This window comes from Malania oleifera, chromosome 1 (assembly GCF_029873635.1).
Source record: "Malania oleifera isolate guangnan ecotype guangnan chromosome 1, ASM2987363v1, whole genome shotgun sequence".
NCBI classification, from domain to species: domain Eukaryota; kingdom Viridiplantae; phylum Streptophyta; class Magnoliopsida; order Santalales; family Ximeniaceae; genus Malania; species Malania oleifera.
In genome coordinates this window covers 20,141,608-20,166,214 of record NC_080417.1, presented here as the reverse complement: position 1 = coordinate 20,166,214, position 24,607 = coordinate 20,141,608, and the positions used below count along the sequence as shown (strand labels likewise).

At 35.7% G+C, this 24,607-nt stretch overlaps 1 protein-coding gene across 1 annotated transcript in view; it reads right to left on the bottom strand.

Moving 5' to 3' along the window:
• Positions 1–1,839: 1,839 nt before the first annotated feature.
• The window catches only part of LOC131165526 (uncharacterized), a 29,938-nt gene continuing 7,170 nt past the window's right edge, over positions 1,840–24,607 (bottom strand). Inside the window, exons 4-11 of the mRNA XM_058123428.1 lie at positions 7,464–7,573; positions 7,239–7,374; positions 6,909–7,007; positions 5,253–5,358; positions 4,505–5,124; positions 4,221–4,418; positions 3,294–3,614; positions 1,840–2,145 (exon numbers count right to left, since the gene is read on the bottom strand). Coding sequence (XP_057979411.1) covers positions 2,053–2,145; positions 3,294–3,614; positions 4,221–4,418; positions 4,505–5,124; positions 5,253–5,358; positions 6,909–7,007; positions 7,239–7,374; positions 7,464–7,573 — 1,683 coding nt within the window. The 3' untranslated portion in view covers positions 1,840–2,052. The remainder of the gene's footprint in view (positions 2,146–3,293; positions 3,615–4,220; positions 4,419–4,504; positions 5,125–5,252; positions 5,359–6,908; positions 7,008–7,238; positions 7,375–7,463; positions 7,574–24,607) is intronic.

Here is a 24,607-nt window from a genome sequence, read left to right as displayed (position 1 = left end):
GACTTGGAGATTGGTTGGCCTTGAGAGGAAGTCACTAAGGATGTTGTGCGGCTTAAGGTGGCCCCATCCATTTTTCAAAAGGAAATGATCAAGATATTCCAGTCCATTCTCCATCATGCCCTCATCTACGTTGATGATATTCTCCTATTCTCAAGGACATGGCATCCCATGTAAAACTCTTAAATTAGTTCACAGAGATTGTTGCACATTATGAAATCATGTTGTCAAAAAACAAGATGATGATTAGGTTGAAGCAATTGATTTCCTTGAAATGAAGATAAACCAAGGGAAGTACAAATTGCAACCACACACTACAACATAGCTCAGCACTTTCCCAAACACTCAAATGATGACAAAGTAGTTGCACTAATTTCTTTGTATTGTCAATTACAAAGCAAACTTTGTCCTAAAGTTCGGAATCTATATAATCCCACTGCATCAACTATAGAAAAAGAAAATGTACCCCCCGTGGGAATCTAGACACACCAAAGCGATATATCCCTAGTTCAATTAGGTATAGGACCCTTTCGACTAAAAAGCCACCTAACACTCTAGAAAACACTCAAACTATGTTTCCAAACAACTGGTACAAGACCCAATCAGGTTAAAGAGCCTCACAACAAATTGGGTAGAAGCCTAATCAAATCAAGAGACCCCTACACAAAAGATATACAAAGAATAATGAGCAATACAAAACAATCACTTTCTTATTCACCCAAAATTGAATCTTCAAATGGATTCCATGAAATTAAAGTGGAAAATAACATAACAATTACAACAAAATAATCTTCTTAATGAAGGCTCTTAGATGTCTCTTTTAAACATCAACACAATTCTCCCTCTTTTTCCCTTAAAAAATATTATCAATTATGCTTTCTCTTTGAGTAGCACAACAGCTCTCTTGAATAACATTGAAGGTCTCTTTGAGCTTTTTCTTTTCTAACTCATACAACAGCTCTTGAAAATATCCTCCATATATAGAGATCACAAGCATATAGCTGTTGGAGCTAACAACAACACAGAGTTAATGCAGAACAACATAAAAATCGAATTTTAGGGCTTAGAACACCAAAGGCAGCACATGATGCTCGGACATCAAGGAGATAAAATAGTTTTAAGATATATTGCTCATTCCCAAGACATAGAATCAACTTATATGTGAATTCCTTCCAAGCCTGGCTACATACATGTATGCATAAAGTTTAAAATTTAAATGTGTCACTTTAAATTAATAAAGTAAACTTTAAAAGTATATTAAATTTTAATTCGCATAAATTCAAATTTAAAATAGCAATTCAAATCTTTGGACTATAAAATAATTTTTTAGACATGATTTAGAGACGTCTCTCTTGATATGCATTTTAAAAACAAAAATACTTGCCTTCTCAATGGTTGTATTTTGAAAGCATCCTAACCAGACATAAGACCTAAGTATGGTCTGACCCCCTACTCAGATTACAATGCACCCACACCCAAGCTCTTATCTGATCCGAACACTTCCTGATTTATTTAGACAATGGAATATAAAATAGATTAAATTAATTTTTTTTATAATTTTAGAAATTCTTCATAATTATTCATTCCATTCCGCTCTCAATTCACTCCTGCCTTATAAACCAAACATTAGGTTAGGACAATACAACACCCAAAAATATTAAACATTTCTTTTCCATCCTAGTAGTAGTGATTTATTATTGACAAAATACAATACAAAAATGCTTCAAGCTATACTAATATTGTACAAGACAGACGAGTAAATGGGAGTACTGCACCAATGGGGCTTCGACCAGATAACAGTCCATATGTACCCAAAAAAAAAATTATCACACAAATTGAATAAAATAATATCCAAGATAAATAAACAAATAAATTATGCTGTCTTTGAAAGCATACAATTGAAGCATTGAACTTTAAATTGTGTAGACCTGTACAAAATACAATACAAAGTGGTGATGAATTTTGTCAAATCCTGCACAAATCTAAACCCAAACCTTCAACTCAGATTCTTCCAAGCACAGCATCAGTTTCTTTACATAATATTTACACTTCAAACTAGGCAAATATTTGCTGAATAACAGTCTCTGCATTTCCATTGTACTGTGCAAGAAGATGGATGGCATCAGCCCTTGGCAAAGCAAGAAACTCCTGCACCATTACAAAATTAATGTAAAAAGTAAAAAATAAAAATAAAAATCAATCTTATCCAGCTTACTTAGCAATCCCTTGGTTTTTTACCTTTTGGAAAAGGAGGGGAGGGGGGGGGGGGGGTGTATTAAGAACTATAGTATTATAGTCGCATATAGAAACAACTACATTTAGGTCAATAGTTAGAATTTTCTAGAAAAAAATCAAGAAAGAACAGTCAATATCAACCCACTGTGCCTTGACCTACAAACAATCTATTAGCACACAACCATGATGATGACAACTCACTTTTGTTTGAACAGTAAATAGACTGAAATGTGGATTAAAAATTTACACGGCATGGCAAAAGCCCAACAATGTTCAGAGTACAAGCCTTTTACATATGATTTTTGGTCCCCTTGTTTTTATATAGATCCATAGAGAAATATGTCATAGTCCCTACTAAAAAAGCCATAGTCCCTACTAAAAAAGCTCTTGCAGCTGGTGATATAAAAAATTTGACAAATGCAAAATCAAGAAAAGAGTCGTCACTTGAGCAAGCATTTATTTGGAAAATAAAAAGTTCAAAACTCAAAAAGAAAAGTTTTATAGGAAGGTCGGAATGTTGGGCAACTACAAAACAATATATCCAAAAGTAAAAGTTACCAAAATGAGAATGTTAAGGTGGAAAAGTGATGCAATGTTAAAAAATAAATCGAGGAATGAACATATTTGCAATATGTTAGGCATAGTACCTAAGATTACGGAAGGACAGCTTAAATGATTTGGATAATTACAACCTAGACCAAATAGGGCCCCAATGAGGAGTGACCTAGTGACCATCATTGGTGACAAAAAGGTTTGGAATAAAACAGTAAGGATTTCATAGCCCTTAATTGTTGGAAGAGATTGCCCATGATCATATAATTTTGCAAAAAAAAAAAATATTCATGTAGCCGACCCACCTAGTGGGACTTAATGATTGGTTTGTTGTTATTGTAAGAAAATTTTGATAACTTACACGAAATTATGTAGAAATAGCTGGTAGGGAACACACTTCAATTGCTCAAAATAATGGCGTGGGAAAATAGAGAATCTAGGATCAACATATGATGACTCACATAGGACATGGTTGGCTATTCAAGGTAGTACATGAGTGCACGACTTACCATTACTTTAAGTATTGCATTTTCATCACAGGCATCTCTGGATGACACTTGAGTAGGACTGCCACCATCTTCTGTGGTTCTGTTGCTTGAAGATATTGTAACCTGGGAGGATCCATGGCCACAAGTATCCATATTTGACTTGGGTACCACATCACCAAGCAAGGGGGCACTGACATCTTTCAGGGAATCAATTCTCAAAAGACCCTCAAAGTGATCTTTGCACATTTGAAGTCTATACCATTCATTATGTGTGTAAAGGGTTGCCTTTAGAACCTTCATAAGCTGGGGCTCTTCAATTCCAAGCCTCCGACCTATTGCAACCTACGCAAGAATGATGATGCATAAATAAAACGTAAATTAAAAAATTCCCCATCTTATTGTAAAGAATGAATAAATTTCCCCTTTATTTTTCTTTTTTTTGGGGGGGGTGGATGGGTGTTGACCATCAACCATGACCAGGATAGGAAAGATACAAACTCGTTACATTTAATATGCTACAGCCCTTTGCCATTCCACAGAAGTTTTCATATAACAAATCTTTTAGGCACTTCAGATATTATAGTGACACATGACATGTTCTTTAGCCAACAGGCTAGCATGAGATCAGTCTACTTTTGGAAATTGATTTGAGCACCAATACATGCTGCAATGCATTTTTTCAGCACAAGTCAACAACCTTACTTGTTTATTTGCCAGATGCTATAATCCCTTCCCATCCTTCATACAGGGGAAGCAACACAATATAAATGCAGAGTGACGTACATGCCACATCTATAAGGAGAAGGTTACACCTCCTAACAAGCATACTGAACATTTCAAATAACACAAAAATGATTTGGACTCAAATGCATGATGTAGGAAACAGCAGAACATGCAAAATTATCATAGACTACAGACTTAACATCATGCATGCAATTAATGGTGTACCTGGAGGGAAGTTGCAAGAGCATACAAGGGTAAGCCCTTTCCAAGCGCATCCTCGTTGGGTCTGAGCAATGCCAACAATGTTTCTTTCAAGGGTTTTAGTAAAGCCGGATCACTAGCTGCTGAAGGACCCAAGTGAGAGCAAGCAACTTTTAAGGCACTAGAATGATCCCCAGAACTGACCAACTTGAGGAATTCAACCTGGAAAAAACAAAAGAATTAGGCACTCTCAACGGCATGCTTTTGATTACTATGGCAAAAATCATGGATAATATGGGTGTACCTACCTGCTTGAGCTGGAATAGCATAACAGGATTTTGCACAAAAAAGTTTGGATCCATGGCATTTACTTCTTCAACAACCTCAGCAGCCATCCCTCTGCTAGCTAATTCCTTCATGCGCAGCACCACCTCATACTTATCCTCCCTGTAAATAGTTTCTGGAGCACATCTTTTTTCCAACACCTGTCGTTCATTTAACAGACTTCTGTCAGCAACAGGGACAGCAGATTTAAGCTCCTGTTTACTGCTTTCCCCATACAAAGCATTAGGAGTAACAATTTTATCATGCCTTCCCCTCCATCGCTTGCGATTGCTTCTTTCACCAGTTACATGATTTCTGTTTCTTTGTACATCCCTCAATTTTTCTGGCTCATGCATCCCACTGGTGCTACAGTCATCATGATTGCCCATTGTCTCACAAGGGTATCGCACTTCAACATCAGTATCTTGCATGCTCATCAAATCAGCATTGGTTTCAGGGGGACCACCCAGGCAGGCATTAGTGGAGATTTCACCATCTAAATTTCTACTTGTTCCACAACCCATTTCAGTTGAATAACTTCTTGACAAACAATACCCAGGTTCTGGTTGATTAAAAGATCCAGAAAGAATTTGCATACCAGACACTGAAGAAATCATAAACAAAATCATGATAAATATTCAGAAACAAAGAATTGTTTTCCTTTTTCTGTTTTTATTTGGGGAGGGGGGGGGGAATTAATTGGAAAAAAAAAATGCAAACTTTGAGTATCACCAGGTGGGGACCCAAGGCCCGACTCCACAATTCCCCTGTAAATGCAGTACTCATGAACAAGATCATCAAGCATAGACACATCCAATCTCATCCGGCATAGTTCATTCTGCAATAAAAAAAGATACGAAGGAAGAAAAACACCTTAAAAATTCAAGCCACTTAGTTGATAATTGAATCTAACTGCAACATGAAAGCCAAAAGTACATGCTAAAAAAAAAATTTAAAAGGCATTTTTGGCAAATTGAATATTTAAGAACATAAAATTCAATCCCTTAGACTCAACAACTTAAGTAGTAGTCAAGGTCTTGTAGAGCAGCATTGAGAAAGCTTTCCACAAATGAGAAATCACCCACTCAAACTAACAAATGCAGGATGCAGCCTATCAGTTGAACCCCAATTAGTCAGTCTAGAACATTAGGGCCTATTTAGTAGTGGAAAACAGTTTTTATTTTTCATTTTAAGCTTCCCAAAGAATTTTAAAATTTTCAGCTTATTGTTCCAAGATTTGTATTAAGAAGTTCAAAAATAAAGGATTTGTGTAGTTGCAGAAAGTAATTTTCATTTTTTTCATTTCTAGATTTTCAAATCATTTTAAAAAAAGAAACCTCATATTTTCAATTTTTAAAAACTTATATAAGAAATTAGAAATTTAGAAAACAATAAAAAGATGTTCTCCAGCTATTTCATACATACAAATTTAGAAAATTTTAAAACAAGATGGAAATTGGAAATGGAAAATAAAACTATTTTCCACAAGTAAATAGTGCCAAAACTTTTAATTGCTTTTTAGTTTCTTTATACAAATGTTGCAGAACTGAAAATAAGTAGGCTTTTTGTAACTCTTTGGAAAACTAGAAATGAAAAATGAAAATTGTTTTCCAAAACTAAAGAGACCCTATGTGTTCCTGAAAATCATCACAGGAGGTGTATGAAACCATATGTAACAAATCCCAGCTTGTAAATGGGGGAAACATGCCCAAGGACACTGGTCATTAGGAAACCATTTGAAATAGAAATCTTGAATGGCTCCTGCTTCAATAATTCACGTCACAGCGGAGCCTTGACTGAATAGCAAGGATATAACAGTCTTGTAGGTCACATGTTCAAGTTTCAGAAACAAGCTCTCCAAACACAGAGCTAAGGCTACAACTTCCTGCCCTCCCCATCCCCAAATATGACATGGGAACCTTGTGCACAAAGGGATTAATTTTTTTTTAAGTTCATCTTACAGCAGTTCATCAATAAACATTTTATTTTAAATAAGAAACTCTCTCCTATAGTTTCTGATACTCTCAACTGCACTTGATTATCAAGGCCACAACTTGCTATTACAGCTGAATATTGCAGGGACAATCTAATTTGAAACAGAGGTTCAACAAACAAGATGAATTTAAATTGCATAAGAGAAAAGAACAAGATATTTGTTTGCATGTGCTTTGTGCGCATGTAAATGTGCTTTATATGGATGCAGAAGCATTAATCATCAGATGATTCATAAGTATCTATTTGCACATGTGGTTATAGATGCACTGAGCCCAGTATGATTAGATATATTTCAAGCTTGGTAGTAACTATGTGAAGAAACTGACTAAAAAGATAATGCAAAATATTTAAATGCAATGAGTAAAACTCACTGGTAGAGATTGATAAAACAACCTGAAATGCTTGATATAGATCACCCTTAGCAATTCTCAAGCTGTCAATCGACCCTTGTCTTGTAAGCCCCACAGCATGTGCAAGGGCTTGTATGTCTACCTGTATTCCAGAAACAATTCAAATTAAACTAGAAATAAATAAATAAATGCTAAACACTGGCAACAACTAGTGCCTTTGGTCCAGAAGTTCCAGGTAAACTAACCCATGAGCATGTTACATAAATTGTGCATGCACCTGTAAACCAACCAGGCTAGTGGTGCCCAGGATGGGTGTCTGCACATACCATCCACCCCCAGTGGCAACAAATTAGCCTTGCTGACAAATACTCACCTCATCAAATGGAGGTGCTTCATACAGACTCTCCCCAGGAGTTACAGGGGTGTCGCGTTCTTCAAGGAGCAACCTCTTAGTATGATCCAAGATGGGTGACAAAATTCCTTGATGAATGCAAAATCCTTTGTGCACACTGCAAGAAACAGAGAATCGTTAATGAAAGAGCACATCAAATTTGACATTAATCTATTGAAATTGGATTATCTAAACTTGACATGTTACCTTATCAAATATCTCAATGCCATTGAAAAGACTGGATCATACGCATGCAAATGAGCTCTCAAAACAGAGGACATCAATCCAGCAATATCAAACCTTCTCCTTTCAGACCACTAAGAACAGAACCATTATAAGTATAGATTAAACAAGTGCACTCCCTGCAGAAAACCTCACATCAAAATATAATCAACTAATAAAGAAACATGGTGATGTAGGACAAGAAGCGGGACCATGGGCAGACCATTGTTGAAGACTCGTTCAAAAGAATTGGGTCAAGGATTGTTGGGTTTAGTTAATAGTTTGTCATGTGTTTTAATTAGTATAGTATTATGTGTAGTTGGGGTTTTGTTTGTAATATTTGTGTAATTTAGGGGTGGGTGGGTGTGTAATTTCATCTAGTTTTAGGGGTATATGTGTAATTTCTTGTGTTATTGGCTTTCTTATAAATAGTGTGTGAATGCCATGTAGGAGTAGGTTGTTGATGAATTTGAATTGAAAGTGAACATGTGATACCCCCTTGTATCTTGTCTCTCCAATTTCTTCTAACCTCTCCTTCACTGCAGATCCTTGATGCTGTTCCACATCATTTCGTATCATAGCCCAACCACGGTCTCCATTTCTCCGTTTTTCAATCACCCATTTTCCTCTTTCACTCTCCTTCTCTTTTCTTCTTCTTCCTCCTCCTTCCTTTTTTCCATTCTGTTCTGTCCCAAACTCTATCATGCCTTCTAATTCTATTCTGTAATTCTGCTTCTCTTTCAATCTCTTTGTACTACTATAGTTCTCCTTTCCACATCATTTGGTATCATAGCCCAACCATGATCTCCATTTCTCCATTTTTCAATCACCCATTTTCCTCTCTCGCTCTTCTCTTTTCTTCTTCTTCCTCCTCCTTCCCTTTTTCCATTCTGTTCTGTCCCAAGCTCAATGCTGCCCTTTACTTCTATTCTGTAATTCTGCTTCTGTTTCAATCTCTTTGTACTTCTATAGTTCTCCTCCTCTCCTCTTCTTCTTCTTCTTCATCTAATTCTCTCCCATAACTCTCAATTCTCCCTCTGATTTCTATTATGTTGCTGTCTCTCCTACTTGCAGTGGTCTCTGACCTACAGCAATTCCTCCCTCCCTCCCTTCCTCCCTCCCTCCCTCCCTCAATTACCAGTCCTAGATTTTTTTTTTTTTAGGAGGGGGGGACAATTCCTGCAACTTTTCTGCCAAATTACAGTCCTGCCCCTCAAATTCAAACCCTAGCTTCACAACACCACCCAAATCATCAAAAACAGAAACCCTCAAAAGGTCTTCCTCCAAAATTTCATCACCTTCTGAACAGCTGTGTGGCTCCACATGCCAGAGAAAAGTGCCCCAGCTGCCACCCCTTTGAAATCCCTAAGTTCTTGGGATTATTTCTGCACAGTGCCACCACCACTAGACTAAGCAACCCTCGATCTATCACCACCCAAAAATTCATTGCAGGAAGACCCTCGCCAGCAGTGCATGCACCCCATGCACTGGCAATGCATGTGAAAATATCTTCCATTCTTTCTTGCATTTTCCAATTTTGCAAGAAATTGCTCCATCCACGAGATTTTGGGTTTTCTCCATGATATTTTGGTTGTGAAGATGATATTTTGCAGGCAAGTGTGATAAGTTGATGCAAAATGCTAGAAATTTGACTGCTAAGTGCCAACATCAAGAATCATACAAAATTGCTGCCATTTGTAAGTTGTTAACGAGGATTTGTTTCACTTGAAGATTGTTCTTGAGAAATTGAGTGAAGTTTGCGGTTTGCAAGAATAAATTGAGGGTTAGCCAATTGTGATAGGGACTTTTGGTGATATTTAGTTGCAGTATACATATATATGTATGTATAAATCCAGCAAAGTGGTGACAAACTGTTGGAAAAAGGAATACTGTTTGTCATACTTAGGTCACAAATTTCAAGCTTTCTCAAGTGTGGAGAAAATGTTTGCAAAATCAACATTGATGGAACATGCCCTATTAATGTGGTTTCTATATATGGGGTCACTCGTATGCAACTTCATCCAAAACCTCACCCAGAGCCTTATGAGACATCTTGGGTTGATAACTCTACTTTACATGTATGTGGAAGATGTTTGGTGGAAGATGTTTGGTTCCTATCCAAATAGGTGACTATTTTGATCATGTTTGATGTGATATCATACCCATGAATATTGGCCACATACTCCTTGGTTGGATGATTTGGGTGTGACTCCAGGACATGAGAAGTTGAGAACACGTCTTTCACTATAATAATAAGAAGATCATTTTGAAGCCCACTTTATCAACAAAACAAGAAAAAGAATTATCTCACAGTTACTCAACTTAAGGGCATTACAAGCAAGGAAATGTGGTGTTTGAAGACATTCAAGGTTTTTCAAACATTCCTATTATTGAGTTTCCCATTCCCAATGTGTTCATTGATGCCAATCTCAGTTCAAGCCTAAGTGCTCCCAACGTAACATGGTTTCTTGCATCACTCAAGCACCGGGTTTCAAAGAATCTAAGTTTGCTTCTTACTTTTGATCGTCCAACATTTCAAAATTCAAGGCCCAATTTTTTTTCTGACTAGGGAGATTTGACTAAGAAAAGAAGTCAAACCATGGGCAAACCTTTGTTGAAGACACATTCAAAAGAATTGGGTCAAGGATTGTTGGGGTTAGTTAATAATTTGTTATGTGTTTAGTTTAATTAGTGTTATGTGTATTTGGGGACATGTTTGTCATATTTGTGTAATTTAGTGATTTGTTTGTAATTTCATCTTGTTTTAGAGGTATATGTGTTATTCTTGTGTTATTGGCTTTCTTATCAATAATGGGTGAAAGCCATGTAAGAATAGGTTGATGAGTTCAAATTGAAAGTGAACATTGCATCTCCTCTCTCCTCTCTTCCCTTCCTCTCTTTAATTTCTTATAATCTCTCCCTTCGCTACAAATCCTTGATGCAGTCCCCCATAGATATGTTGGACTGGTATCTCATCTTCGATCACTTGGATGGCATCTTCTTTTTCCACAATTTCCATGAATTTATTATGGCATTGTGCAGCTCAATGCCTAAAATGCTAGAATATGAAACACTAACGGTTAGTTTGGCTCGGTGGAATAGTTATTCTTTGGGATAAGATGGAATATAGTTAAATTTTGGGAATCAAGGGAATAGTTATTCCTTATATATTCTTAATTATTTCATTCAACATGTAATAAGAAAGGAATAGACATCTCCATGATGAAATTTGGGAATCGTTATTCCTTGTCTATTCCTTATTACGGACTCATGAAATATTTTACATTGTTATTTGCCTTATAGTAACCACATAATTTCTTACATAACTAATTGTAACTAACTTATTAAAAATAATCTATTCCTGAGAATAGACATTCCACAAACTAAACATAACCTAAATTACTGGCAAGACCTAAAAAGTTGTTCTGAGATACTCAAGAATCTTCCAAGGGGCAGTAGCCAAAACTCCAACATCCAACTGCTCAACTGACTTCTCTCGTACAACTCCACTAGTAGTCTTCCCGAGCCGAAGGGTCAACATAACCTTTGGAGGATTGTGTTGTACAGCTATCTGAAAGCAAACGCAGAACCTCTCAACCGCAATGAGATGACATGCAGCAAGCATAGAGGCAACAGCTGGCTTCAAACCTTTATACACAAAGCAATCATCACATCCTCTTTCCTTTATATGTTAACATAATTAGCCAAATAATAGAACCCCCTAGTGTAATCAACCAGAGTCTTGTCTTCTAATTTCAAATCAAAACACACATATTTGGGAGGTGCAAATTCCTCCTATCGGGCTCACTTCATCCCAGATTTTGATCTCACCATATCTCCTCCTCCTAAACATCTCTTGTTGTTTAATCCACCAAATACAAGTACACTTCAATTTTGATTTAGCCAAATACAACTCTCAAGCCTCACTCATGTCATGCCACCAAAAAAAGTTCTCCAAAGAATACACCAAATCATCAAATTCATTAGAAGGGCCATCACCAATATGATTAGAAACTTCTAATTTAATCCCCCTATTCAAATATTAGGCTACGTTGTGCTCACAGAATACCTATTTCTAGGAATAGGATGGAATACAGTGAGAATATAGCAAAAAATGCATGGAGATGTAATAATTTTTGAAAAAATTCATTCATGCAAAGGTGAATGCTATTCCATCCAACATTTAAAACACAAGACATTCCCATGGTGAAATCTTGGAATAGTAATTCTTTGTTTACTCCTTGTTGTGGATACATAAAAATTAAAAAAATTTGCATTGCAATTTGCTTTATAATAATAACACAATCTTTTTGTGCAAACAATCAAATTCTTCTATAATACCCATTCTATTTCTTAGACTAGAGATTCCATGAACCAAACATTACCTTAGTCTTAACACAATTCAAAGGTCTGGTAACAACAGCTGTACTGCTTTCCTGTTTTGCAGGAACATCAACTAGCCTCTTGCCCAAAGCAGCAATTTTAGTTGCTATCCATTCTAGTACTAGTAATAGTCTCAAAAGCATTTTTCCATGCTTTGTACCTTACGGGGCAACAATTCTACCATAGCAGACCATGCAGCACTACTCCCATTTAGCTGATTTTTTCTTTATTTTATTGCTAATCTAACCATAAGTTGCAACACTTTCGGTCTATTCTTACAATTTTTCTCAAATTTGACTCCTTCAGATTCACCTTTAATCTTGAATATCCAAAAAAAAAGGTAAACAAATTCACATAGAAAACTCACAAAATGCAGCAATGAAGTATGATTCTTGATGCTGGAAGTGACAATTCTCCAATATTCTTTCAGTACAAAAACTACAAAACTAAACATGCATAATTGCTAAAAAAAGGTAAAATGGCTGTTAGCACTGAATTTTGTCTGGGCCAACTTTGTGCCCTCAGATGCCCTTCTTAGGGTCTCATTTCATCTTTCCCAAGGGACTTTTGGACCCTTTCCAGCCTTTTTTTTTCTTTTTATTTTTACTTCTTTTATTCAATAATTCAAAAATTGCAAAAATTTTTAAAAAGAGCAAAAATTAGTTGATCCCCCTGCTTGCACACCTTCTCAGGTCTTCACAAGGTTGGAGGTCTTTGCAGGGCTGGAGGTCTTCGCAGGGCTGGAGGTCTTTCTCAGGGCTGCAAGGCTAAAAATGCCATTCTTGTCTTGCATTAAGAACAACCACCCTTTTCACTCCACCTGAACCATGCATTTAGTGCAAATATGAACGCTGTCTCCTGATGATGATGGCCCATCAAATACCCATTTTGCCCAAGCTAGGCCCACTCTCCCAATTCCCAGGCAAATCCCCACATGCATGCTACAGTTCCCAAAAAAAGAAGCATATGGTTGTCTTTGCCCCCATTCTTTGTATAGCTAGCCTTATCACCACTCTTTGTGAATGTATTTCATGCAATTTGACAAGGCAATGTACCCACCCACGCCTTGATTTGACCACCCATTAGCCAATCATGAGTACCTACCCTTTTTGACTTTCATTAGAGCAAATAGGGGAGGGTTAGGAGCATGGGCAGCACTAGAGCGCTCTAGCCTCACAAACCGCTTGCTCCCTTCAAGTAAGCCTCCTTGGGTGCCTACAAAAGGGCATGCATAGCCCCATCTAAAACACACTCTCTCTTGGCTAAGTAAACTCTTCAAAATTCTTGAGAGAACAAAAACTAGAGGGGAAACTCTGCAAATTTGCCATTTGGACTAACACAATTCTCCTTACCTTTGGTGGAGACTAACCCTCTCCTTGGAAGAACTTCTTGAAGGAATCATGCTATTCCTTTCTCAGCTCTAATTTTCTAATTCAGCATTTCATTGCAGTACAAGTGCTTTTCTCACAACTTTTTATTTCATGCTCACTGATTATTTGATTAGGGATTATGAGTTCCATTCTGCTGCACACATGGTTGCATCTTGTTATGTTTTTTTTTCACTACGTTCAAAAGTATGTCGATAGAATCTATGGATGCCTCCATTACGTGCATTCTGAAATGGTAAGCTTGTAAAATATCAAAAGCAAATTGCAATGAGTGACGCCACTAGTGAGGGAAGGTGCAGTATGTTTTCAATTTTAAATAGAAGAAACTGAGCAATCGACTAATTGAAAATTTTGTTTGGATGGAGTGCTTGAATCTGAAAATAGAGAGAGAGGCTTGAGCAAGAGACAGAGAGAGGGAGAGAGAGATTGGCTGAGGACTGTAGTCACAAGCCATAACCAAGGTTGGTGGGGTCAACTGAGCTCCCTTGTACAGACCAAAAATGAAGGGGAAAGAGGCTTGTCCATGCGCGCTTGGTGCCATCAGTCAATGTTGATGACTCTCCTGATGGTAGCGCGTGTAGAGAGGGCAACTCGGCCATGGTGTTCTCGTGATGATTGCTCTGCATTTGGGGGTGAAATATAGAAAGAAGAGGTGATAAAAATGAGCAATTGAGAGGTACTTCCATGAGATGGATGCAAACGAACATTGCAGGTGTGGATGTGTGTGCAAACAAGCAACTATGGTAAAGGAGAGTCCAGCCACTGGTGGCCGAGGTTGACTTAGTCCCAGGACCCGCACTTGAACATGCACAAATCACAAAGAATTAGCTAGGGTTAGGCTTCCTGTTGGATTGAATGAGATTGCTTGCCTTTTCCCCACATGGTGAACACATGGATATGTAAAATACCTTGGGCCATGCAATATTCGCGAGAGGTGAAGGATTAGTGATCCAAGTTGTATTTTAGGAAAGAGAGAGATGATCCCTCCTTCTCCACGTGTAAAGATGCATAGTCACGTCTCTTCCTCCCTACATGCCCCCCCTCCCATTTATTTTGTTTACTTTTCTTATATTTTATGCTTATGGTGTTTCTTTTTAAAACAATAGAAGACCAAATATATGTCAAGAAGACAAAAAAAAAAAAGAGGGGGGGGGGGGGGAGAGACAAAAAAACCTAAATAAAATAAAAACTTGAAACTAAAAATTTCCCAATTCTGTAGAGAAACCAAAATATCCTTGGAAGAGAAAATTTTTCAAAAAATGCCAAAAAATCCCAATTTTTTCTTAAAAATTTTAGGAAATTCAACGGGGAATTTTCGGTTTATTTCGAGTAGTTTAATGCATTTGCATACCTAATTGTTGCATGTCTCATTTGCATGTACGTGTGTGTGCATCCCTATAATGGAAACAAAGGAAAAGGGGTATTTTAGACTTCATCTGTCTCAAATCTAGGGCCGGTTATCTAGTGAGACTCCCTCTTTTGGAAGTCTTGTCAAAAATTCCTTAATTGCATTGGGCATTTTGCATTTATATATAAAACAATGTTAAAATGCTAGTAAAATAACACATTTGGAGTTAATCAGAAGTCCTTCAAATTGATTTGAGATAATCTTACACTAATTAGGTACCATTCAATGAACAAGTGAGTAGGGGGCACCAGTACACCTTCCCCTCACATAACCCCACTCCCAAACCCAAATATAGTAATAGCAAACCGAGACTACTGATTCCTTGGGCATAGGGTTAGCCAAAAGATCAAACAATGGGTAATAACGAGGTGAACTAACTACATCTAGGTAAAAAACAAGTTAGTGGCCACTCTAATAACCTTAAATGACAACAATTTTTCTCTCCCTCACCATCAGAGTGAAGGCATCAAATCCATGGCCAACACGTAGCAACAAACACCTGAAATATTGACAAAGTCAACCATGGTCATTATGGTTGAACGATTTACACAACAGACTGGATAAGGATCTGATCCTTTAACATCGAGGTTCACCAAATCCTTAGTAACCGCCATCAAGGGCGAACCCTTTATTTTGTGGTGAGGCTATCTGGTCATATGGCGAAAAAAGGCACTCCAAAGAAGGTAAAAATTTTGCTACTAAGACTCCTCATGTGAAATACTCTTAAGCATCAAAGATTTTTTTTTTCTCAAGCCATATTCCGATCACCCCTTGTTCCCTATTATAAAAGCAGTGCACGCCCATTATGCAATTCTCCACACTATAAGAAACAACAACCAAGTGCAGAGAACCTATAATTGGGGCACCTAGACATTTTTGCCTCAAACAACTACTAATTAACTAAATCTATTTGCTTCTTGGCCCAACAATCCCTTGACCTATTATTTGAAATCAGTCTCCAAATTGGATCAAAATGATCCATCATACATCTAATTAACTGCTTCTATCATACATATGTCCTAATGGTAAATAACATATCAAGCATGGTATAATTTGTAACTTCAAATCATCAATAACAAGGCAACATCCTTTACCACGGGCATCCATTAACAAAGCAAATACATAAACACAGCTAGACATGGAGTGCTTATAGTTGGCAATTGGCACAGTTAATGCCCATCAATAATCTTAAATAAAATTAAAATTATGTTAATAACTCTTTGCTTTTACATACATGGATAAGCAAATGCATGCATTCTATGATTAATACAATTATTTTAATTAAATTATTACGAAAAGTTAAGCGCATTCTTTATAACCAAACTAGGTAATAATCTACTATAATAATAAAAAATAAAAAAAATAAAAAACACAAGCTATGGCATAACATTGAACAATCCAATGTCTAAACTCGAATGACCAACACAATGCCTCTTCTATTGGCAATCCCCTTGCTTTGGTGGTGTCATAACCATAGAGTCACATTTGTGCCATAGTCTTAAGGAGGAATCTTCCAAAATTGTGGACTTTTTAAATGATGGAAGGGATAACCAAACGCCAAGATCTCTTGGATGAGCTGGATCTTACCTTTGTAAATTCTAAAAGGGGGAGGGTTAGGTTGAGGAAGGGGGAGTCAAAGGATAGGAAAAAGGCTACGAAATTAAGGGCTATACTAGATTCAGTCAAATATAATAAAGGAGTCAAGTCCTCGAGGGGCTTTAACAATGTCGAATGAAAAGCTTATCCTACAACGTTAAAGGGTTAGGGATCTGAGTAAGAGTAGAGGGTTCAAAAGTCAACCCTGGCATTTGTTTCTCCAAGAGACTAACCTAAGGAAAGTGGACTCCTTTCTCCTCATAAGTTTTTGGACAATAGAAACAAAGATTGGGAGCACATACCCTCGTCCAGGGCATCCAAAGGCCATGTAGTTTGGGACACAAGGGTGGCAACCTTAAAGGACGTTCTTGATGGATATTTCACTTTGTCAACTTCTTGCTAGATATTGGAGGATTTGGGGAATGGTGGTTTATATCAGTGTATGGCCCAACTATGGTCCTCTTTGAGGAACCTATTCTTTGAAGAGTTGCTTTGGTCTCTACAAGTATGAGGAGGTTATATTTTTATCATCTAGATCTTCCCTTAAGCAATGGACATTTTACCTAGGTGGCATTTGGAGATAGACAGGCATTCTCTCACATTGATATTTTCTTGTTTACTAACATATGGGAAAACATGTTTCCACATCTTGTATAGGAAACTCTTCACAAACCAATATCTGACAATAGCCCTCGTCTTCTTGAGATCAACCCCACCCCTTTTCACATTGAGAACATGTGGCTAATGCATCCCTCCCTTAGGGAAAATGTTAAACATTGGCAGGGTAAGCGTCAAGTCCTAGGTTGGCAGGGGTTCAAGGCAATGAAAAAATTAAAGTTTGTGAAATCGAAGTAGAAAATTGGAATAAAAAGATCTGTGGAAACACTAAAGAAGCCAAAAACAATATCTTCTAAAAAAATATGTTGGGTTGGATGGTCTAGAGGAGTGTGGTCTACAATATGAGAAGGATAGGGCTAGGAGGTCTTCTTTTTGTAATAAGTTGGAGGTACTCCAATTGAGGGAGGACATGAATTGGTGTTAGAAGGCAACAGTGAAGTGGGTGAAGGAGGGGGATTATAAGTCCAATTATTTCCATGGGGAGGCTTGTGGGAGGAAGAGGAAAGGCTATATCAAGGAGTTGGAAGATTCAAGACAAGTGGTGTGGGGGCAATCCCAAATATGATAAGATTAGTAATTTTTATAAACAATTAATAATTCAAAAGCCCCAAATAGAATGACGATGGATGGTTTTGATTGGAGCCCCATTGAGGTAAGTTATGCTTAGTGGCTCAAATACCTCTTGAGGTCTAAGAAATTAAAAAGCGATGTTTGAGATAAGCAGAGATAAGGCTGCCCACACTGACGGTTTACGACGGCTTTTTGGGAGATCGTGCAAGATGACTTGATGAAATTTTCAAGCAATTTCATCACAACAAAGTGGTAAATATCAATGCAAACTCAACCTTTATTACCTTTATACCCAAGGAGGAGAGATCCTTGAGGTTGAGGGACTTCATCTATTAGTCTTGTTTTGAATCCGATCCCTATTTTGATTATAACAAATAACAGTATCTCATTTGTGTGCTAAGTGTATGAACAAGTTCATTTTTCTAAGCACAGGTAACAGATGGGAAATGGAAGCCTTGAATGCACATCAACGATCATATTCTAGGGCGTATTCCATGGACAATCAAAGGAGCAGAAGAATTGAAGATTTTATTTATTATTTTCTAAGTTGTAATAATTATTTAGGTTTAATGTGTGCATGCATATCATATGATCTATATTGAAGCTCAACCAAGACCTTAGATTGACCTTAGGAGCCTAAACTTTTCATGAAAACATTTAACAAGTTTTTTCAAAAAAACTCCTTTATGTTTCTTCCGTCACATTGATGAGCACGTTTCTCTATCAATAACTCCTTATCTTAAAAAGTATTCAACATGAAAGTTGTGTTATTTTCTCTTAGCTTTCTATTGATACCAAGCACATTCAATTTGGAGTTGTATAAAAAAAGTCATGTTCAAAATACTGAAGAGTGTCCGCAGCAGAAAAATTCCCTTCATGTTTCTTTCGTCTCATTGATGAGCAATTTTCTCTATCGAAAACTCCTTATCCTAAAAAGTGTTCAATATGAAAATTGTGGAATTTTCTCTTAACTTTCTATTGATACCAAGAATGTCCAATTTTGAGTTGTATAGAAAAAGTTATATCTGAAAAACCGAAGGGTGTCCGCGCAGAAAGCCTCCCAACAGCCAAAAAATGGCTAGTTTTCAAATTAAATTATATTTGAATACCCTAACGGCCATAAAACAGCTAGTTATGGGTTCTCCCTATAAATACAAGACTAAACAACTTGAAAAATGTGAGAAAAACTCTTGGGAGCATTCTTGCATACTCTCTCTTTCCCAAACATACTTTATACTACATTTTTAAAAATCAAAAGCTTATTTCTCCTACTCTTCTTCTTGAATCTTTTTGGGGAAATTATTTTTGGGGTTTACAAGCAAGGCTTGAGCTTGAGCATATATTTATATATATATATATATATATATATATATATATATATATTGCTTGAAAAGCCTTCTTGCTATTTTCTTAAAAGGCCAATCTTGAAAGAAATCATTTCTCCAACTCCTTTCATTAGAAAATATATTTTTGGAGAAAAATTCTTTGGATTTTTTAAGAAAGCCTTGAGCAATATTTTTCACTCATATTTTCTTGTTTGGAAGGCTTCTCATAATAAATAAGGTCAATCATATTGTGAAAATCATTTTTCCATTCTCCCACTCAATTAATTGCAAAATATTTTTGAGAGGTTTTAACATACTCTACCGAGCTTCAATTGAAAATCATTTGAGAGTGCATTAAGGTTTTTACTTGTACAAATCAGCTTGATTAAGAAGCATTTTCTTGTACACATTAAATTTCATATCTTTTGTGATTTACGGTTCGGGTTGTGAACCGGGTAAGGTAGCTATGCCTCGTGAGCATTGGATTAGGAGAAAACTGTGCCTCTTGTAAGCAACGGATTAAGAGGAAGTTATGTCTCTTGTAAGCAGTGGATTAGGAGGAAGTTGTGCCTCTTGTAAGCAGCGAATTGTAACGAGAAGCTCTGCCCGATTTTAAGGAGCGGAATAGTGGAATCCTTGAGTGTTTTGCCCAAGGCGAGGACATAGGTGGTTTTGCTAAACCTCGTTAAAAATTCAGCGCTTGCGCTCTCTATCTCTCTTTACATTTCCGCAATTATGTTTATATTTGATCCGCTGTGCATGTTTTTAAATATTCATATATTTGAATATCTGTGAAATTTGTAATCAATTAGAAAGGGTCCTAGGTTGTGAATTTTTGATTGTGAAGTTAAAAAATAGGTCATACGTAACCTACGGAAAAAATTTTAAATACCCAATTCACCCACCCCCCTCTTGAGAATACACCTAAAATCACATTTGGTATCAGAGACTCGTTACATTGACTTAACCGTTTTTGTAAAAAGATCACAATGGCTCACGTTGGTGTATCCCCATTTGGTGAGGGATGATCTTATTCTAGTCCTCCAATATTTTACGGTGAAATTTTTCGATTTGGAAATTAAAAATGAGTATTTTTATCATCAAGTTCAAACAATGAAAAGGTAGAAAATTGTGGCTCAATAGTTCTAGTCGAGGAGGAGGTACACATTTCTAAATCTATCTCATCTACTGATGTGTGCACTAATTCATGTGATGATTCTTGTGTTGAACCTTGTGATAAATTTAGTGTTGAATCATCTCTTGTATTTAGTGATAATACTATTAATAATTTATGCAATGATTCGTATGATAATTTTAATGATAACTTTTGTATTGAATCTTGTGATAAATTTATTGATGGAAGTATGCCACCGCACAAAGAACTAGAAAGCACTCTATTTAAAATGCATAAGTGTCTAGTTAGGATGTCTAAGCAACAAATATTTTTGAAAAATGAAAATAATAAATTGGAAAAGCAATTAGGAAAATTAAAAGATTATAATGCTTCTCTTGAGAGGAAAAAGATTGAGAAAATTTTGAAAATTATCTACTTGGAGGAATATATGGGAGATCATTCTAGAAGTGAAAAGATTAATCATGAAAAAACCTTAGGAGTCAAAAGAAATAATATTTTCAAAAAGGGTTCTGATCTATCTCAAAAATCCTATAATCATGCCTCATCAAGCAAGAAGAGAAGAAATGAGCATAATTTTTCATGAATATACAAAACTTGCTTATTTGATAAAATGAAAGGGCATAGCCAATATAATTATCCATCTAGTGGTGCCCGAGGCAAAGACAAGAAAATAATATGGGTAATTAGGGAAGCAAACCCCCAAGAACCAAAGGTAGAAGGGGCTTCTATAGGAATCACATGACTATTTAATTCTTCCTTAGAACTTAGGTATAGTTATAATGGGTAGTGATGACTATAGGCTTGGCAAGTGATGTGTACTTGAAATTGAAAATCTCAGTGTATGCATTCACTATACACTATTTTGTCACACTAAGTATCCGTTGTGGAGCAAGTCAATATGAAAATTCAAGTAATATCTCCAATCTAAACTTAATGCATATATACAATTCTGATTGGTTAAAATTTGAAAATACTGGCTATAGATTGTTTAAGTATAGCAAAATTTGTACATCACATAATATTGAGTTTTTAGGAAATATATCTTATTTTATGTAAAATGTAATCCTAAACTCATCGTTAGGCTTAAATGAATCATTTTCAAATATTAAATTAAATTTAAGGAACTCATGAGCTCATCCCCTTTGTAGAAAATATTGGCTTAAAACTAAGAATGAAATACCATTTCAAAGCCAAAGTTAATTCATTGAAAATTTAGAATGTTTGGATAAAGAGTTGAAATATAAAAGATGGAAACCTAATACTTAGGCTACATAACTAAGGGGGAGCAGCATAGTGTTAAATTCATCCTATAAGCGCTTAATTGCATTGTGCATAATATAGAAATATTTTATAGCTTCATTTATATTCGATGTTTTGCAAGAACTAAATGCCACTATCCATTACTTGGTAGATGTTATACTATTTGGCGGATAGTTTATACTTATTTTGAACTATACTCATCTGCATGCTTGAGATGAATGTCATCCGCATGGCTAATACAGATCCTTGTGAATTGCATGCTAATAGTTAACTACGATCTTGCATGTTGTTTTGAATGATCATATACAGTCATACATGCTAGCCAGTTGACTGAAATCATGACTCCATAAGACTTTTTTTTTTTTTTTTTTTTAATTCTAAATTCTTTCACCAGTCTTATGTAGTTCCAATGTAGTGACCATGTTCAAATTCAGCATTTTATTCTTAAGTGGTCACTCAGACTACTGCATGTTGGTTGAACTTTATGAAAATCTTTGTAGTGCATGCAAAATATTTGAATAGGTCAGTACATGTTGAATCCTAAGCGGTATGTGCTAAACTGAAAAACATGTACTTTCTTCATAATCCTTGAATTTTCCTAGTATTCTACAAACCTAAGAAAATCTAGTTCATGGACACCATTTGGTCCAATCTTTGGATTCGGAACTTAACTCGGGACCTAAATGATAAAACATCATCCTTGTAATTAAACGTCACATGTATTGATGATGGTCCATAGACTAGGGAAATTGCACGACTTAGGAGGAGTTTTCCATTTTGCACACACTCATTGTGTATTTTGAGTTGTGTCATCTTTATATTGAACCCCTATTGCATAATTTGTGAAAATAGCCTTGATTGGCTATCGAGTGCTAAATTGAAGTGCAATATGTCATGCTTATATGCTAAATGCCTATATTTGCTACATGCTGAAATCTATTTGAAGGATGAACATTTGATGAATGAATAAGCTTTTAAATGAACATAATGCTTGAAATATGTATTCATGTGTGCATGTAAATATACAGGGGAGCTATGCATATCATTAAAAATAAAATAGAGCTTTATTATAGTATTCTTGTGGATTCATATGCATCATTGTTTTTGTTTTTGAGTCCTATGTTTTTATGAAATCCATGAACATCATATCCAGTTTGCTATGGATTTAAACTATGATATGGATTGTTCTTGGATATATGAACACCATTGTAGGATTTAATTTCAATCTTCCGATGCATGTGTATTCTATAGAATGATTTTACTAGCTAGATAAAAATAGTCTTAATTAATATCCAGTAAATGTTTCTTAAAACTCATATTCAATACTTATACTGTGTTAACGAATCTTTCACATTTGGTATCAGTATAAGCAATTAACTTCATCTAAGCCAGCTTTTCAAATTAATAGGGAGAGCTCTTGAAATTAAATTTCCATATCTTATTGTACTCACCCATATTTTAGCTTAGATTAGAAGTTTTGTGTGGCTTGTGTGTTTAAGAATGATGCTTTTCTTGAATATCATAAGTAAAATATATTGCTTAGCCACAATTTTTCAAAATTTGCCATATGATCTAGTATTTAAATTGTCATATCTTTAGGATCTATAAAGTTGGTTTTTCTGGTTATTTGTCGAAATATTCTGTGCTTAAGCGTTAAACCAAAAAAATATAACTTGCTTGAACTTGCGTGTTAAAGTTTATTTTTCAGCAAGCATAATTCCCAATATTTATTGATAATATTGAAAGGGGGAAACTTTTTTAACAATTTTTTTTTTGCAAGAACTGAACTCATATAGGATATATCTGGTCTCTTGCTTGTATGCTTAATGATACTCATGACATGCACTACGTAGTTTATAAAATTCATTTGTCATGAAATTATTCTTAAAACCTAAGGGCTTTGGTTTTTAAATAATCTTCTTATTTAAGAAGTAACTTTTAGCCCTTTTGCTGATGACAAAAGGGGGAGAAGGTTAATGAGCAAAATTTTATAACAGTATTCTCCTACTTTTGTTTTTCAAATGGAAAATGATATATGTGATTTAATTGAATATCCTTTTAAGTTAAGCTTTAATACATATACTGCACATTGAACCTACCTGTACTTAAATGCATAACTTGGAAAATAATGATGCTTGAATTGAATTATATTAAATATTTTTTGAATTATGCATATTGTGAGGGCGAGCCTTGTCAGGCATATCCAATTTTGCTCCTATGTTTGTCATCATCAAAAAAGGAAAGATTGTTGACTTTTTGAGTCTAATTCCTGTTTTGATTATGACAAACAACAGTATCTCATCTGTGTGCTAAGTGTATGAACAGGTTCATTTTTCTAAGCACAGGTAACAGATGGGAAATAAAAGCCTTGAATGCATATCAACGATCATATTCCAAGACATATTCTATGGACAATCAGAGGAGCAGAAGAATTGAAGATTTTATTTATTATTTTCTAAGTTGTAATAATTATTTAGGTTTAATGTGTGCATGCATATCATATGATCTAAATTGAAGCTCAACCAAGACCTTAGATTGACCTTAGGGGCCTACACTTTTCATGAAAACATTTTTCCAAAACAAGTTTTTTCAAAAAAACCCCTTTATGTTTCTTCCGTCGCATTGATGAGCACGTTTCTCTATCAATAACTCCTTATCTTAAAAAGTGTTCAACATGAAAGTTGTGGTATTTTCTCTTAACTTTCTGTTTATACCAAGCACGTTCAATTTGGAGTAGTATAGAAAAAATTATGTTCAAAATACTTAAGGGTGTCCGCAACAGAAAAATTCCCTTCATGTTTCTTTCGTCTCATTGATGAGCAATTTTCTCTATCGAAAACTTCTTATCCTAAAAAGTGTTCAACATGAAAGTTGTGGGATTTTCTCTTAACTTTCTATTGATACCAAGAACGTCCAATTTGGAGTTGTATAGAAAAAGTTACGTCTGAAAAACCGAAGGGTGTCCGCGCAAAAAGCGCCCCAACGGCCGAAAAACGGCTAGTTTTCAAATTAAATTAAATTTTAATACCCCAACGGCCATAAACAGCTAGTAATGGGTTTTCCCTATAAATACATGCCTAAACCACTTGGAAATTGTGAGAAAAACTCTTGGGAGCATTCTTGCATATTCTCTCTTTCCCAAACATATTTTATACTCCATTTTTCAAGATCAAAAGCTTATTTCTCCTACTCTTCTTCTTGAAAATCTTTTTGGGAAAATTATTTTTGGAGTTTACAAGCAAGGCTTGAGCTTAAGCATATATATATTGCTTGAAAATCCTTCTTGCTATTTTTCTTAAAAGGCCAATCTTGAAAGAAATCATTTCTCCTACTCCTTTCATTAGAAAATATATTTGTGGAGAAAAATTCTTTGGATTTTTTAGGAGAGCCTTGAGCAATATTTTTCACTCATATTTTCTTGCTTGGAAAGCTTCTCATAATTGATA